This window comes from Rhinolophus ferrumequinum, chromosome 3 (assembly GCF_004115265.2).
Source record: "Rhinolophus ferrumequinum isolate MPI-CBG mRhiFer1 chromosome 3, mRhiFer1_v1.p, whole genome shotgun sequence".
Taxonomy (NCBI): Eukaryota; Metazoa; Chordata; class Mammalia; order Chiroptera; family Rhinolophidae; genus Rhinolophus; species Rhinolophus ferrumequinum.
Genome location: NC_046286.1, coordinates 18885882 through 18902846, shown reverse-complemented (window position 1 = coordinate 18902846; position 16965 = coordinate 18885882). Strand labels below are relative to the sequence as shown.

The following is a 16965-nucleotide window of genomic DNA, read 5'->3' as shown; positions in this document are numbered from 1 at the left end:
GGAAACTAGCAACAGTTAAGAAATCCTCCTGCTCTTTTGTGTTCAGGAACTGGCTTCTGCAAAGAACCCGCCCTGCCCCATCTCACTTAGAGAAAGACCCAGATGCCCCCTGCTGACCTATGATAATGCCAGATATACACTCTCCAAATTCCTTGTCTCATAAATGATTAGTTGAACTGTTTGTACCCACTGACTAATCTGAACAAACAAGCCGATTTGACCAAAGTGCAGTGAAGCGGCCCTCCTCCCCCAGGCCCTCCAAACTGTGACTCACTCTCATCCTGAGCCTGTACGACCCCTACTTAACAGCACCTCCGAGTCAGCTTACCAAAAGGAAAGACATTCCTGGGCTCACTGTCCTATCATTCTACCCTCTCTCCCACACCAGATTCTTTCCAGCTTTGTTTACCCCTCTACGAATATTAAAGAAAAGCCCTTTTCTGCTTGACCTTTGAGACCCTGCAGGTCTTACACTTGGAATGTTCTCCCTATTGCAATAGGCCCCTGTTCCCTTCTTGTAATCCCCTTGAATGAAGCTTCTCCTTAACTGAGCCCTGATTAGTTTCTACTTAACACATGTTAACAATGCATTAACATACTGTTCTTTTCACCACTCTGCAAGAAAATTGTGAACCTGGTCTATATGGAATATTAAAGAGGGGAGGGGATGGTAGATAAAGGCAAACGGGATCAAATATATAGTGATGGAAAGGAAAGAGAACTGACTCTGGGTGGTGAACACACAATGTGCTATGTAGATGATGTACGACAGCTGTACATTTGAAACCTGTGTAACTTTACTAACCATTGTCATCCTAATAAATTTTAACTAAAAAAAAAGAAAAAAAAGGATGATTAAACATCAAGTTTGTTACGTTACCATTGTCTAAGGAAAGCCACATGATTAAGCTCAGAGTTGGTGTGGGAAGGCACCACCAAAAGTTGTGGGTGCTCAAAATCAATCAATGTGCTCAAAAAACACAACAAGGAATGATATTTACCTAGAAGGCCAGTCTTGAAGTCACTGCGATCCAGTATCTACCAGAAGTTCAGCTGAGAGGAACAGTCTTCTTAAAGTCCTGACTGATGGATATCAGTTACGTAGTTACACTAAACATAACCCAAGATTAAGTTAGGCCACTGCAGGGCTGAGTAGCTAGACTATTGTTCTGACCAAAAAGAGCCTTGTTTATACTAAACAGTGTTGCGATATGTGTAATGCCTTTTGTTTAAGCAGCAGTGTTTCTCCTCAATGGATCTACTACAGTGGTTCTTATGGGAGAGGGCTTGGAGGGGTGGGAGGGCAGTGTGGGATTTTAGTCTCCAGGGGACGTGTAGCAATGTCTGGAGACATTTTGGTTTTCATAGCTAGAGTAGGGGTGCTCACATCATCTTGTGGAGAGAGTCCAGGAATTGCTGCTAACTAGGTTACAATGCACAGGACATCCCCCTAGAACAAAGAATCACCCAGCCACTATTTCAAAGGTGCTGAGGTTGAGAAACTCTAATTTGCTGAAAAAATGTTGTTCATGGTTCTTTTTCCAAACATTCTTTTGAAAAACTTTATTTTTTTCCTAATCTAAGTGTCAGAAATAAATGTATTTATGATAAACAATGGTTTTGGCTTAGTCTCAGACGCAAACTTAGTGAATTGAATAAAATGATCAACTTTTCCATTTTGCAATGGCTATTAGAAAGCCCAAAATTAAAGTTGTTACCCACCTGTATGTGGCAAATACAACTCTGTTTTTCATTAGCCTCTGGTCTAGTTTATAATTTTACCATTAATTTGCCTTTTTATTTCTCATCTATGGTTAATTTATAGTATTTTATTATTTGTATAAGTTCCTGAAAGCTGTGTTAAATCTTATTTTTGGAGAATCTAGAAACATAAATAAATAAATGTATAAAATAAAGTATATATAGTTTATGATGAAGGACTTACTCAGAAAAAAAATACATAATGAGAATTGCTATTTATAGCCACTGGAAAGGAGCCTGAGCTCCCAGATCTAGAACTTGAAATTAATATGAATCTTAAAGAAACAAGACCAATGACAACAAATGATTGAATAAGATTTAAAGTTCTAATGCTGAACTTATTCAGCATCTTCTATTATACTGACTGGCATACACTAAATTCTAAATAAGTGTAGAGTAAATGAATGAATGGTTGGATTTCATTGGTCTTTATTTTTATAAAGACTGTGAGAAGATTTTATTAATAAAATTTCTGGGTTCAAGAAAGTCTTTGTTAATTAAATATGATTTGTTGCTGACTGTTAGCATTTTAGCTTGACCAATTTGCATAGAAATCTGGAATTTCCAAAGTTACCGTTGCATGTTCTCGAACTTACATATTCATATTAACAATTAAATACACGCTGAAATACACATACAGGGTAAATACACATACAGGGTAAGTTTAGCCAGGCAATAGGGGGAAACTTATTAGCAATATGCTCTGCATGTAGCTCTGCTTTTTCCTCTGTGTTCTAACGCAGTCATAGGCAATCTTCTCCTAAACCGTTTCAATAAAACCATTACAACAGTCTTCTGTCTCAAAGTCATTATAATAGCTTTATAACCTCTAGGATAAATGACTATAATTTCCAGTGGAATTCTGTCATTCATTAAGAAAACAAAAACTTACCAACTATAAAATGAAAGTTAACTAATTAGAGAAAACATTTATGAAGCCAGAAAATAAATGCAGCTTTTCCATACCCTCTCAACTACCGTCAGGGAAAAAAAAAAATCTTGACTGCACTAGTAAATAGGCTTCAAATAGATAATTAGAAGCAATAAACACTTATACCCATATCAGTGCTATTTGAGGATATAATAATTTGTACAAAGAATGCTTTGCTGTATACGAGACAGTAAGTTGTCAGTTTTATTTTCCATTACTCTTTTATTTAAAATCTTAGTTTCAGCAATGTATAATACTTACAGGATTTATGCATTGAAGACTGAGCATGATAATGACTTTCTGTGTTAATGCATGAGATATTTTGTGCCTGTCACTTATCACTCTGGCACTATGAATCTGAAAACACTTCCAAGGGCTTCCAGTAATTTATGATTGTCTCCATTTCTTCTAGAGAATATTACATATTTTCTCTATAGACCTTGGGTTAGTCCTTGAATTCCATTCATTCATTTGCCCATCAATCATTCCTGCCAGGTAGGAATATGCCAGGTAGGCACTGGGCTAGTGGCTGGGAATACAATGATAGGCAACATACATGGATTCTCTCTTCAAAACCTCATGATATTAATATTAACAATTCCGATATTTGCAATAATATTAACAGCTAACATCATTTGTGTCCATACTATGTCTCAGACACTGTTATTATTGTTTCACCTGGAAAATTTCATTTAATCCTTCAAACAACGTAATGATGCAAATGCCATAATTATCCTCACTTTACTATTGTGGAAACTGAGAATCATCTTTCTTTTATTTTTTTTAATTTATTGGGGTGACAATTGTTAGTAAAATTACATAGATTTCAGGTGTACAATTCTGTATTATATCATCTATAAATCCCATTGTGTATTCACCACCCAGAGTCAGTTCTCCTTCCATTACCATATATTTGATCCCCCTTACCCTCATCTCCCACCCCCGTCCCCCCTTAACCTCTGGTAACCACTGAACTATTGTCTGTGTCTATGAGTTTTTGTTTCTCATTTGTTTGTCTCGTTCTTTTGTTGTTTTTGGTTTATATACCACATATCAGTGAAATCATATGGTTCTCTGCTTTTCTGTCTGACTTATTTTGCTTTGCATTATACTCTCAAGATCCATCCATGTTGTCACAAATGTTCCTATATCATCTTTCCTTACCGCCGAATAATATTCCATTGTGTATATATACAACTTCTTTATCCATTCATCTATCGAAGGACATTTTGGTTGTTTCCATGTCTTGGCCACCGTAAACAAAGCTGCTGTGAACATTGGAGCACACGTGTCTTTATGGATAAATGTTTTCAGATTTTTTGAGTAGATAACCCAGAGAGGGATTGCTGGGTCATATGGTAATTCTATTCTTAATTTTTTGAGGAACCTCCACACTGCCTTCCATAACGGCTGCATAAGTCTGCAGGAATCATCTTTCTATTAGGAAAGATAATTAAGCAAGTGGTTAAAAAAAAGTCTTTACTAAGTGACAGGACCAGGATAAATGATGGTAGGGCAGCACGAAGGAGAGAGAAAAGTGTCCTGGTTTAGAGAATCAGAGAAGGTCTCTGGTCAGTAGAACTCTAAAGATGAACTCCCAAGGTTTCTGGCCCTAATCCCTGGGACTTTGAATATAATGTGATATCATATTCATAACTATGTTACCTTAGGTGATAAAGAAATTTTGCAGATTTAATTACTGCTCTTAATCTATTGACTTTGAGTTAATCAAAAGTGAGATCATCCAGTGGACACAATCTAATCATATGAACCCTTTAAAAGCAGAGTGTTTTCTCCATGCTCTGGAGAAAGGGAAAGTCAGAGAGACACTTGTTGATTTGATGAACTGTCGCTGGCTTTGAACATGGAGAAGACCAGGTGATAAACACCTGAGATCAGACTCTGGGAGCTCTGAGTGACCCCTGGTTGATAGCCAATAAGAAAACAGGGACCTCAGTTCTACAACCACAAGGAAATGAATTTTGCCAAACACCTCAATGAGCTTGAAAATGGATTCTTCCCTAGAGGCTCTTGGTAAGAGGCCAGCCTGGTTTTTATCTTGAGTTCAGCCTTATGAGAGGCTAAACAGTTGAGCCAGGCTAGACTTGCAACCTATAGAAATGTGCACTAACAAATGGATGTTGAGTTAAGCCACTACGTTTGTGGTAATGTTACACAGCCATAGAAAACTTACAGAGTTGCACTGAATGAGTCACTTTGAAGCTGATGCCTGACAGATGAGCAGAAGGTGGCTTAGTAAAGGAGGTTAGGTAGAACATCATATTCCAAGCTAAGAGGACTATGTAGGCAAAGTCTTAGATCTCGGAGAGTTTTAGGGATTCAAAGGGGCTTAAAGTGATGGGACCATGGAGTGTGTATATGGTGCGGGGAGAAGGGAACGTGACAGGGGAAGCAAGGATACAAAGCTGGAGAAGGCTGGAGGAGAGAGCAAAAGCTAGGCCGGAAGGAAACTGTAAATCCTCGAGAAGAGTTACTTTATTTTAAAGGCAACAGCAAGCCATAAAGAGTTTTATTTGGGCTATGCAGATCAGATTTACTTTTTAGAACGATTCTCTGCAGTGTGGAGAATGGAATAAAGAAGAGCGGACTGGAGGCAGGCAAATTAGTTAGGGAGCTATGGCAATAATGCAATCATGAGTTGATGATGCCTTAAACTAGGGGACAATCAGTTTATTATAAATTAATAAACTGTACTTATTATAATATAATTAATTTATTAGAATATTATTATAATATATTATATATTACAATATTATATAAAATTATTATATAATAATCGATTTATTATAAAATTATTATTATAACTAATTAATTTATTATAATATTATGATATTAATTTGTCAGAACCTAGTAATTTACTCTAGGCAGGGGTAGAGAGAGGGAAACATTTAAGATGATTCACAGATTTCTATTTTGGGCAACTATATGAGGGCATCACTAACAGAAGTAGAAAACTCAGGAAGAAGAGTTGGTTGAGGAAGGAGATAGATTAGGAATCCATATTTTGATACATGCTGAGTTTGAAGATACGCTGTTTTTCATAAGGAGATGACCATAGGAAGTTCATTACATGTCTCTGGAGTTCAGGAGGATAGTTTGGAATGAAGATCCAGATTTGTAATTCATCAGCATTGGATTAGACTAGGCTAACAAATAGTACCAAATAGAACCTCCTGTACCCCCACAATTTCCACAGTTTAACATAATAGAAGTTTAGGTCAGAGTAATGTGCACATCTCTTCCATGTGGTCATTTAGGGATCCAGGTACTTTTTATCTTGTGTTTCTGGCAGCTCTGAGACAGTGGTTCTTAACTAGGAGTGATTTTTGTCCCCCAAGTGACATTTAGCAATGTCTGCCGATAACATTGGTTGTCACAATTAAGAAAGATGCTACTGGCATCTATCACGTGGAAGCCAAGGATCGACAACACACAGAAGAGCCCCTCACTACGAGGAATTAACTTGACCAGAATGTCAGTAGTGCCAAAGTTGAGAATTCTTGCCCTCAGACCTCATCATCTCATGCATCTAGTAGAAGAGAACAGAAAATGGAGGCAAGAATATGGCTGGTTTTAATTAATAAAATCTGAAAAAAAAAGAAAAAAAAGAAATAATAAACTCTGGAAATGGCAAACATCATTTCCATTTCCCCACTGGAGAAAACTTAGTCACATAGCTCTAAACAGCAAGAAATACTGAGAAATTTAATCTAAGTCAGGGGTTAGCAAACTGTAGCCCTCAGGACCAATCCTGCCCAATGCCTATTTTTGTAAAGATTTATTGGAATAGCCATGTCCATTTGTTTACATATTGTCTATGTTCACCTTTACTTATGTTTCTCCTTTCCTGCTGTACATGGGTTATTGTTATTTCAGATTTTCTTATGTGTCATGGCCTTTTTGAATCCTCTTTGATGCAGCTGAGAAGTAGCAAAAATATTGTTTTTAAGTGTCATTAAGTATGTCTGTCTGCCAATTTAAATATATGGCAAATACCACTGTATTTGCTAAAACGTGATGTAATTTCGATTTTTGAGCCTTCATTTTAAATGTGGCAGAAATTTGATCTCAGTCCCTTTAGGGTCTCTTGAGTTGCATTTATATCCCAGAGTTGGGTGGGGAGGGCTTATGTAGAACAAAGTTTTGTGTTGGAAACTGTGGCCTTGATTTTCACCTACTGACGCTGGCATCTGCAGAGACGACTACTCTTCTGTATTGTATAATACTGGGGCTGGAAGTCTGAAAACTATCTTTCTCATAACCCTTTGCTAGTAGGCTTCTAATTGGGTTCCAACAATGGAAGACTCTGGTGAGAACTCGATAAACGAAGGAGAGAGAAACGATGCTCCACTTACTTCCTGGTCCTGTCAGCACTCCTCCAGCAAAAGAAGAAGGATATGGCTCCAGCCTCGAGCTTCTTTTGCATTCCCAGCATTATCCATGCTCTATCCACTCACAGCACCAGTCTCAGAGGTTCCAGCAACAACTGTAGGGAGGAGGATGTCCTCCTCCAACCTCCCAGCTGCAGGTAACCTCACCTCTTTCCTTTTGCTTCCCATCTATAGGGGTGGTCGCTACTTTTTCAAAGTATTAATATTTGCATGATTCAGTGTCTTGTTTTTGCTCTTTCAGCCTTCTAACACCTGTTTAACCTGTTTTCTTTATTAAATCATTTCTCTTTGAAATCCCTAGAAGGGTTTCTGTTCTCCTGACTGGACTCTTAACTGATACACCTGAATTCCCACCTCGTCTTTGGCACATGTCTCAGGTTTCTCCTGTGTGTACTTGTGTCTAACCTGTGAGTATTCTGCAAGCTTCTCAGCTACCTGGGTTGGTCCTGGGTGTGCCTGAAATATCCTTTTGCAACGGCATCCCTCTGGGTTGTAGGAATTGCTGCCTCTTTCTTTTCTTCCTGCACCCACATCATCCTGGTCTCTCCATGCCATGTTGAGAGAGACTCCCTGGGAGAAACCCCATGAGGCTGTCTGGGGACCTTCTGCCTAGACACACAATGCATAGACAGCTCTTCTGCTATTGCACTATGCTGGGTGTTCGTCTTCCCTGGGCTTTTCTTGGGGATGAGGACATAGTTCTCACCCCCCGGACATGGCCCCTTCTCAGAGAGATACAATGATAGCTAAGCTTTCTATAATTAATCTGTCATTTTCTCCTTCTTTCCCCAATCTAGGGACTATTTTCTGGTCTCAGTGTGCAAGTGTGTCTGTGTGTCTGTGTGTGTGTGTGTATCTGTGAGAAGGAAGGAAAAACGTCCTGACAGATATGTTTTTAAACCTCAAGTCCTTCTTAGGGCCTAGAATTTTGAAACTGAAAACTAGTACACAAGTTCAACTCTTTTGTTGTCTATATTCCATTGGGTTTCATTTCTGCCCTGAGGCAGTGCAGACAAAATGTTAGCCACCCCCAAAAGGTAGAAATAACCAGAAATACAAGGTACATCTGTTAGTTTACAAAATCACATTCTGCCCCAAATGTTTTTAATTCATCCAGAATCACAAAATCCCCTTTTCCCTGACCTTTACCTTTTTTTCTCTGATCACAACCTCTTTCTTGATTTGCCACCCTACCTTCATGCCCTTCTCCCAATTCCCTAGACCCTGGTTAGGTTGGTGTTTAGGCAACTTGTGCATGTTTTCATCACGTCACTCACCATATTCTAATGGCTGGAATCTTCATAGGAGAGTGTGAGAAACTTGAAAGAAAAATGTTCTATTCCATTCTGTATCTTCAGTCTCGAGGAGAGAGCCTGGCATATAGGAAGGGTTCAACAAACTGAGGCGAAACTGATATCTAGATAAAAAGAATAGTTTGTCCAAGTATTAAAGACAATAGCTAGCACTAGCACTAACCACACCCCTGTTCTGCTCTTAGCAGTTTGGGTACATTAACTCTTTGATTCTGACAGTAATTCTGTGAGTAGATATCTATTATTATATTCATTTTACAGAAGGAAAAATGGAGTCACAGAGAGGTTCAACCACTTGCCTAAGGTCACACAGTAAGAAGTGAAAGAGCCGTGATTTGAACCTAGGTAATTTGGCTTTAGAGTTTATGTTCTTAGTCACCTGGCCACACTGCCTCTTATATGATGTCTTGGCTTTTGTAAGGAGAGGGCGTGCTCATTGGGTAGAGGATCCTGATACCATACATTTAAAAAATTGCACTGGTCTAAAATGCCTCCAAAGCAGCATAAAAGGAAGAAAATACTGGGAAATGGAATTATACTGTTTTATTCATTATTAACAAGAATAACTTATCGACACATTTACCTTAAAAGCACCAGGTGACAGAAGGTCAAATTCTTATCACTGTCACACTAGGGTTAGAATGCTCACAGGAGATAAAAGTTCATATTACGTTCTGGACATTGAAGAGAATATATATACCCTCAAAAAATGGAACTGCAAAGCCAGAAAGAATAATTGCTGTTATTAAAGAATCTCAAAAAAAAAAAAAAAAAAAAAGGAGCAAGAGAATAGATGAGGCATCTTCCCACTATTCTGATCTTTCCAAGGGAGAAAATAAAGATGAATTCAGAGTTTTCATTTTTTTTCTAGAACCATCAAACTTAAGTCAAATGTACAAACTTAAGTAACTCTAATGAAATAGCCATGGAGGTGTCATTTAAATTGGTTATTGAAACAGCCTTAAAACAAACACTTCTTTTTCTAGGAATTTGACCTTATCTTCCACAAGGTTAAATATAAAAATCTTACATTAATTGTCATTATTAATTTTGGGTAAGTATGAGAGGTTTGGACAATTTTTCTGGGCAAGAAATAGTTAATCTGAGAAGCTTTTTCATTGCTTCACTTATTATAACCTACTTATTATAACACTGAAAATCAGGTAGATTTTTGTGAACTACCTTCCTTTACTATAAACTATGACACGAATGATTATAACTTTACTGTTGTTGAAATTCTGATACCTATCTTATTTTATTTATTGTTTTATATTAACTATATCTACTTGCTACTAATGTGATATAGTGGAAATATTTGTTACTCAAATAAAAAGAATTATCCATAAATTACCATGGAAGAAGCAAGCCAGATTGAAGGACTGAGTATTAAAAAAAAAAAAAAATCAAAAGTAAAAAGTCCTTTGGCCCATTTTGGACGAAGAACACACACACATTCATTTACTCATTTATTTAAAAAGTGTTGAGTACCTATTATATACAAGGCAAAAGTTGGCATGTTAACAATGTCTATTAGAATATGATAATAAATAATGACTCTAAACATGACCAGTCCATCAATTCATTTATGTCCTAATGGCTGGTTAAGTTAAATGATGGGTGCTGTCCCTTTAAGGCTAAGACACCCAAAATCCTGGTAAATAATATGCACTGTAATTATAGTTATATTTTTGTTTCCAAGGCTAATATATAATAACACCCAATGAGGTGTTCCAAACCCAACTAGTCACAACTATGGGTGGAGAAGTAAGCTGGTACGATAAGCCAGGTCTAATTTTTCATCTGATTATTGGTGAATATTTGACATGGTATATAACTACATTAAGCACCTAGCAGATATGCATATCAAAATGCCATATTAAATACATATGTATTGTTAATAATAAAAGGAACAAAAGAAAGTTAATGTGGAAACTTCATTAAGGAAATATTAGTGGCCCACATTATCTGTATATAGCTTTCCTACTACATATGAAACTGAAATATTCATCATTTTTCATGTGTATATTTTACAATATGGGAAATTTCATGTAAAATTAAATAATTTATTTTGTGATGAAACTTAGAACTGCAGCAGAATCTCGGCTTTATTCTACTTTATTTCTAAAAAATGTGAAGCCTTGAATAATGGTAAAAGTTTAAAAATGGATCTAGATAAACACATGAAATCACAATTCATTTCTTTATTTTAAGCTCTTCTACTGTGTAACTATAAAAACCCTTTGTTATAGAATTCCTTAGTAGTGTCTTCTGTTAATTGGATTTAGTCTAGAAAATTTAGGTTTTCATTGGTTATGGTTCCTCTTTTCTGTACAAGACTGGAGATAAAGGTCAAATAATTTTAAGAATTATTAGACAAAAATGTTTTTTGTGATCTCTACATGAAAACTCTTGAGCAATTTCTTCTCAATTAAAAATAATACTAATATTCCCCATGGGGGTTATAATGTGGTGGCGACTTTTTGAAAATAATCAAAATATGTTAACAAGAAGACAGTATTTTCATGCTAAACTTAGTGTTGGGAGTCCAAACATTATTAAAATATTTTTTAATAGATGATGACCTATATCTTTATTTACTTAGAAGTTTGAAAATTGCTAACAGTAGAAAGGTTGGAACAATGCGGTACCAGTCAGATTTCTTGACACTTTCAGGTTTAAATGGACTGAACTGTCATTCAATTAGCCCCTGGCCCTCTTGTTTTCAGTGTCTTAACTAAAGGACAATAAAGCTATAAGAACAAGCTATGAAAAAAGGAAGCATCTTAAAAGCAAAAGTCTTCTCTGATCATTCTGGTTTTTGTTTTTTTTATTGAACACAGACCTGAATGCTTCTGTGCTTCTAAAGGTTTAGAGCACAGCTATCAGGCAGGTAGAAGAAGCATAAAGGTAGAAAAAGAAGGGGTCTCATTTATATCATACAGTCATTGGACACCAGCACTTCAAGGGACCTCCACTAATCCCCTGGGCTCCACTCCTGTCTCTGAGGGGCAAGGCTTCCTGCAAAGATGATTGCTCCTGGTCCTGTGCTTTTCCAGGCAGTACCACACTACTACTTTCCATCGGGAGCCCAGGAGTGGCAAATCTACCTTTAGCTGTACCCATCCTGCCCTGACCCTATTACGTGCAGTCTGTTTCCTTGAAGTGTTAGGTTTGGTGTGAGAGAGGAGAATGGATAGAAAAGTTCATCTCTTATCTCTTCAGTATTATGCTGAGTCTCTTCTTATCTATCAGGGAAAAATAAAAAGGGACCTAGGGTGGGGTGGGAATAGTCATACACAGAAGGAACAGAGTTTTCTGGAATTTTTAAATACCACCAAGGCACTGGCAGTTACGCGGGTGATGGGTGACCAAAATTTTAGAATTTCTATCAGTTCTCAAGACAAAGATTCATGACTGCCCTTTTCAGTTCCCAAAGCATTTATTGACGGATTGATTGCTAGATTGGTCTAGTTAATGGAAAGAGGCACTCTTTTGTCACTGGGGAATTAAGTCAAGAAAGACTGGAGCTGTAAGCACTGGTGGTAGATTCCAGGTTAGTCATGCTTTCTGATCCCTAACTATATAGTTGGGTAAGAAAGTGCATCAGTTAGATGTGAAAAAGCATGTGCTGCCTCTCCAAAGTCCAGAAGTGCTTAAAAACTGTGATGTATGTAATTCAGAACAATAAATTACGTGCACAAAAGGAGTTTATCATAACATAAAATAAAAAAGTGACAATGTCATCACATGGTTACACTGCTGTTTTTTTATCCCTTTTTTTTGTGGTTTTGTCCTTTTTTGTTTCATTTTTCAATTCCATTTTTGTTTTTTATGGAGGGTCGGGGGAGGGTAGAGATTCGGTCCACTGAAGATTAATCACCCTCAATGATATATATATTAGAAAAAATATCAGCAGCAAGACTCTCTGGAAATAGATTCTGTTTGATGTAGCTAGTCTGTCTTTTCTGTTTTGCCCTCTTTCACGGCCGCCTCTGAAGTTTTCCGCAGGGGGGCTTTCTCCGAGTTGGCATGTCCTTGGCCAGAATCTGCCGCTCCACCGTTTTTGTGGGTAGTGTGTTTTTCCAAGTAGTTCAGCATTTCACTGAGGACTGTTTGGAAAGTGCTTAGGGCTGCACATATTGCTGGAGTTCCAAAGCCATGAGTGATCAAACTGGAAATGAGAAAGAGATGAACAACTTACAGCATGATACAGGATAATAAATCCCCCATTTTATCCAGATCATTCAATTCAACAGGCATTTATTATGTTCCTAAGTGGTGCCAAGCATTATGGAAGATAGAATACAAGTCAATCTATTGCTTTTGACCGTAAGATATTTAGGACACATTTGGAAGAAGACTTGTCATTGATAGGCTTGCAAGTCTGCATGTTTAACTCATGACTTGACTCTGATTCTCTATCTCATTAAGAAACTCAGAACATACAACTTTCTATGTATGGGAATCATCTCATTTTCGAGGATGGCATCTGCACTTGTATGGACATAGATCATACAAGAAATCAAAACTGGCTGAATGTGCCTGATGGCTGTTTCTCTGACTTCGTTCTTCTCTTCTTCATAGTAATGTAGTTTTGTCTGGGCATGTGGCCATCCAGCTGGAGACTACATTTCCAAGGTTCCATCGTAGCTAGCTTTGAACATGGGACTAACCCTCTCAGAGTAGAACACGAAGGGAAGTGTTGTATATATGTGATTACCACCTGCTTAAAAGGAAATTGAGTGCCCTTTATTTCCTCTCAAAATAGTTCCACAGCTATGCAGATAAGGATAATCACCTTGGTGGTGGGGACAGAACAAGATGGAAGGAACCCACTCAACTCCAGTCTCCTAAATGAGAGAAAAGTAAAATTCTATCGTATGTAAACCACTCTATGTTTGGGTTTTAGCAGCTAACTAATTAACTAGTTATCAAAACTAATGAGCAAATGTGGGGAGTGTCAGGGCAATCTCAGCATAGGTAGCCCTTCCAACCTTGAGAAATGTCATTTCTAGTTGAGCAAATACATAATTGCAGATTCACTCTTCTTGTGAACAGATGTCACCCAGATATTCATTCATTTGATCAACTGTTTCTGAAGTGACAGTCTGCCAGGGTTCTCCCCACAACTCATACTTGTAATAATAAAGAAATACATGCTTGACATATTTTATGCATATGTTACAATATATATGGTATACACAATATATAACATGGTATATACAGTGCACATAAAAAAACCCAAAAAACTATTAACTGCCTACAAGTCCTAGGTTGCTATAGTTGTTATGACATTAGCAGTTTTTAAATCAGATAGAACGACCCTCCATAATATTTTACCTAGATGGTTAACCATCTTAGGGTATGTAATTTTTAGGAACAAAAGTAATAAGATTTTAAGAACAATGCAAATGAGAGATTTAGGGTCTCAGGCAGCTTACTGATATTCCTCAGTGGGGATAACAATAGGATCTACCATAAAAAATTGTTGTTTCTATTAATCCATGCAAAGGGTCAGGATAATGATGCCAGGCCTGTAATAAGTGTTTAATAAATGATACATATTGTTGGCTGTGGGATATTTATAGTAAGGGTAACATTTTCTGCATGCTGCTCATTATACTCTACAGGATGCTCGCATCTTTCATCTGGACATTTCACAAAGCGTTCCCTATGTCTAGGTCACAAGTAACATACAAAAAAAGGAAAAAATACTTCAGTCTCCAATTATTTAGAACACCAGAATGGTCCTTGCTTGGGCAACTATGTACACCAGAATTGGTAATTTCAGACATCAGCATAGTAAAGCATATGGATATCTTTTCGGCAGTGCCTTGCCCTCTGAGCAGGAATACTGATTTTAGCTCCATTTCCACAATGAGATAACTAGAGGAGAATCCATATGCTTTAGGATCGATATGGGAGTCTGGACAACAAATGGAATTGATTTGAGTGGTGGAAGAATCAATCATAGCCGCACCCACAAAAAGAGCTGAGTGAAGCCATCCACTGATGTCCCGGTGGCCCTGGGTACAACCTGCCTCTTTTCTCATGCTTTATTCCTGTTTATGGCTTCTTGTACCATTAGATGAATTTTATTTTCCTCTGTATTACCAAGTCCTCTCGGTTGTGACTGCCTTCTTTATCTACTGCTGAGTATGCAGAATTTAGTTTCACCATGTTAATAATTAAAGTGAATAGCCAATATTTAAGCCTTGACCGTGTGCTAGGCCCTGTTCTAAGTGCTTTATTCTGTATCACCTCATATAATCCTGGTATCAGCACTAAGAAGCAGGTATTATTCTTTCCATTTTACAGATGAAGAAACTAAGTCTCAAAGAAGTGAAAAAATTTTCCTGAGAAATCTAATATTCTGTATTGCCTTCGTGCTTATGTTCTTCTGAGGATGCGTTTTACTACTTTTCTTTGAGAAGTCACGTTAGCTTAGTTTCTCTGTGTTCTTTGGGCAGACTTGTAGGCCTGGAAGATGTTAATTATTCCTACTCACTTTCTGGTCTAAGACCAAGATTTTAAAAGTCAAGTACAAAGTGGAGAGATCAATATAAATGCTTTAATTATCCATCTTGAGAAGAGTTGCCACCGTAAAGAGAGATTCTTAAGCTGGTATCCCTTCTTGGCTGATGGCCTTTCTTGCTTCTAAAATACGTATCTGATCATTAGCAGGTTGCATTGTCAGCTTTGCCCTGCAGTGAGAACCAGGTGTACCACGTCTTCACAAGGGCTCTGACCATAAGCACTTTGTGATTTGGGGAAGTTATTTAGCCTTGTGAGATGACAATGGTCTGACTACATCTGCAAGATTCTTTCTAACTCTAAGCTTTAATTCACCTGTACAAATGCTTAGTGTGCTCTTCTTAAAACCCAGGATGTGGACAGAAGATGATGGAAGCTAAAAGACCTCTGAGCTCAACAGAGAAGTCTGAAACTTATTGTGGTACATGCAACCTAAGAAAAGTAACAACTTGGGATAGGCGGATGGCTCAGTTGGTTACAGTGCGAGCTCTCAACAACAAGGTTGCTGGTTCAATTTCCGCATGGGATGGTGGGCTGTGCCCCCTGCAACTAAAGATTGAAAACGGCAACTGGACTTGGAGCTGAGCTGTGCCCTCCACAACTAGATTGAAGGACATCGACTTGGAGCTGATGGGCCCTGGAGAAACACATTGTTCCCCAATATTCCCCAATAAAATAAAATAAAAATTAACAACAACGAAAAAGAAAAGTAACTACTTGAAGTGATATCTTTTGACATGAAAAATATTATGTAAATTTTGTTAGTTTAACATTATATGTACATCAAAAAATATGCATAGGATAATACTAAATGCAAAGGATAGCCTCTGTTCTAGTAGTTTTCAGTGTGGTTTATGAATCCAAACAATTAAAATATTCTAATATTACATTAGAATAGCACAGAAAAAAGTATGAAATCACAGGATGATTCAAAATCTAGGAACATCATGCTATTCTGTTAGCCCCAACCACTCCAGAAAAATAGACGTGTTATATCACTCAGAGTGACATACAAAAAAGAGAAAAGGAATAATATAGAATATATAGAAAAAGAAAAGAAAAACAGAAGTAAGGCTGATTTTCAGTCCTAGACAGAAAATAAACTAAGGCCATCTGTAAGGCAATCCACTATAGTCAAATCTCTAAAATCTTTGATAATGAAGATTGTTTTTGTCTTTAGAAAATAAATACTATTTTTCAAACACAGTATTTAAGTCATGCTTGACATTTGCATATATTTCCATCAGATTAACATCAGAGAACATTTCACAAGCAAATATTAACAGAGTTAAATAGTAACCAGGATGGTGTGAAGTATGTAATCAAAATCTAGAAGTTGTTCTAAATTCAAATTCATCTAAAAGTTTATTCTCAACAAGACAAGTGAAAGAGACAACTAGCATTGTGCTAGATGTGTCATCTTCATGCCACATTAAAAAAAAATGTTGCTGAACACTGACAGAGGATACAGATGATATACCCGATTTTTTAATGTACTTGCATTTCCCAGGCCTCGGTCCTTCACCCTTTGCACTCTTATGTCCTATTGCTTTATGTTTTGAAAAGCTTATCTCAGGGGTATTTCCTCTCCATTCCCAAACCTCTGATGGGTATTCCTATTTGTGCCCCTTTGTCCTACCTCTTCTTGTCAGCCAATCAAAAGTCACTCACCTTTCAAAGCTCCTTGAACAATACTGAAAAAAAGGAGTTAATTTTCCTGATCCCTTGATTAAGATATTGAAAAAGATGCGCTCCTGCCAAAGGATAAACGTTTGTCAACGTGACAAGAGGACTTAATAGAATTCTGAGGAGAAAGGAACAACAGTTCCTTCAAAAATGTAAAACGAGAACCCAGAGAAGACAATGGGAAGAAAACAGACAGGTGAGCGTAAGATCTCAGTCATTGATATGAGGATGAGGAGTTGGGTGGCCTTAGAACATAAATGACAGGCAAGGATATCAGATTTTAATGCAAGTGGCAAATAAGATGCTATATGTATCTTTAAAAAATTGT

General features: G+C 37.3%; 1 protein-coding gene across 1 annotated transcript in view; it reads right to left on the bottom strand.

Annotated features, from left to right (window-relative positions):
* Positions 1–12200: 12200 nt before the first annotated feature.
* The window catches only part of TFAP2D (transcription factor AP-2 delta), a 51905-nt gene continuing 47140 nt past the window's right edge, over positions 12201–16965 (bottom strand). Inside the window, exon 8 of the mRNA XM_033103190.1 lies at positions 12201–12588. Coding sequence (XP_032959081.1) covers positions 12369–12588 — 220 coding nt within the window. The 3' untranslated portion in view covers positions 12201–12368. The remainder of the gene's footprint in view (positions 12589–16965) is intronic.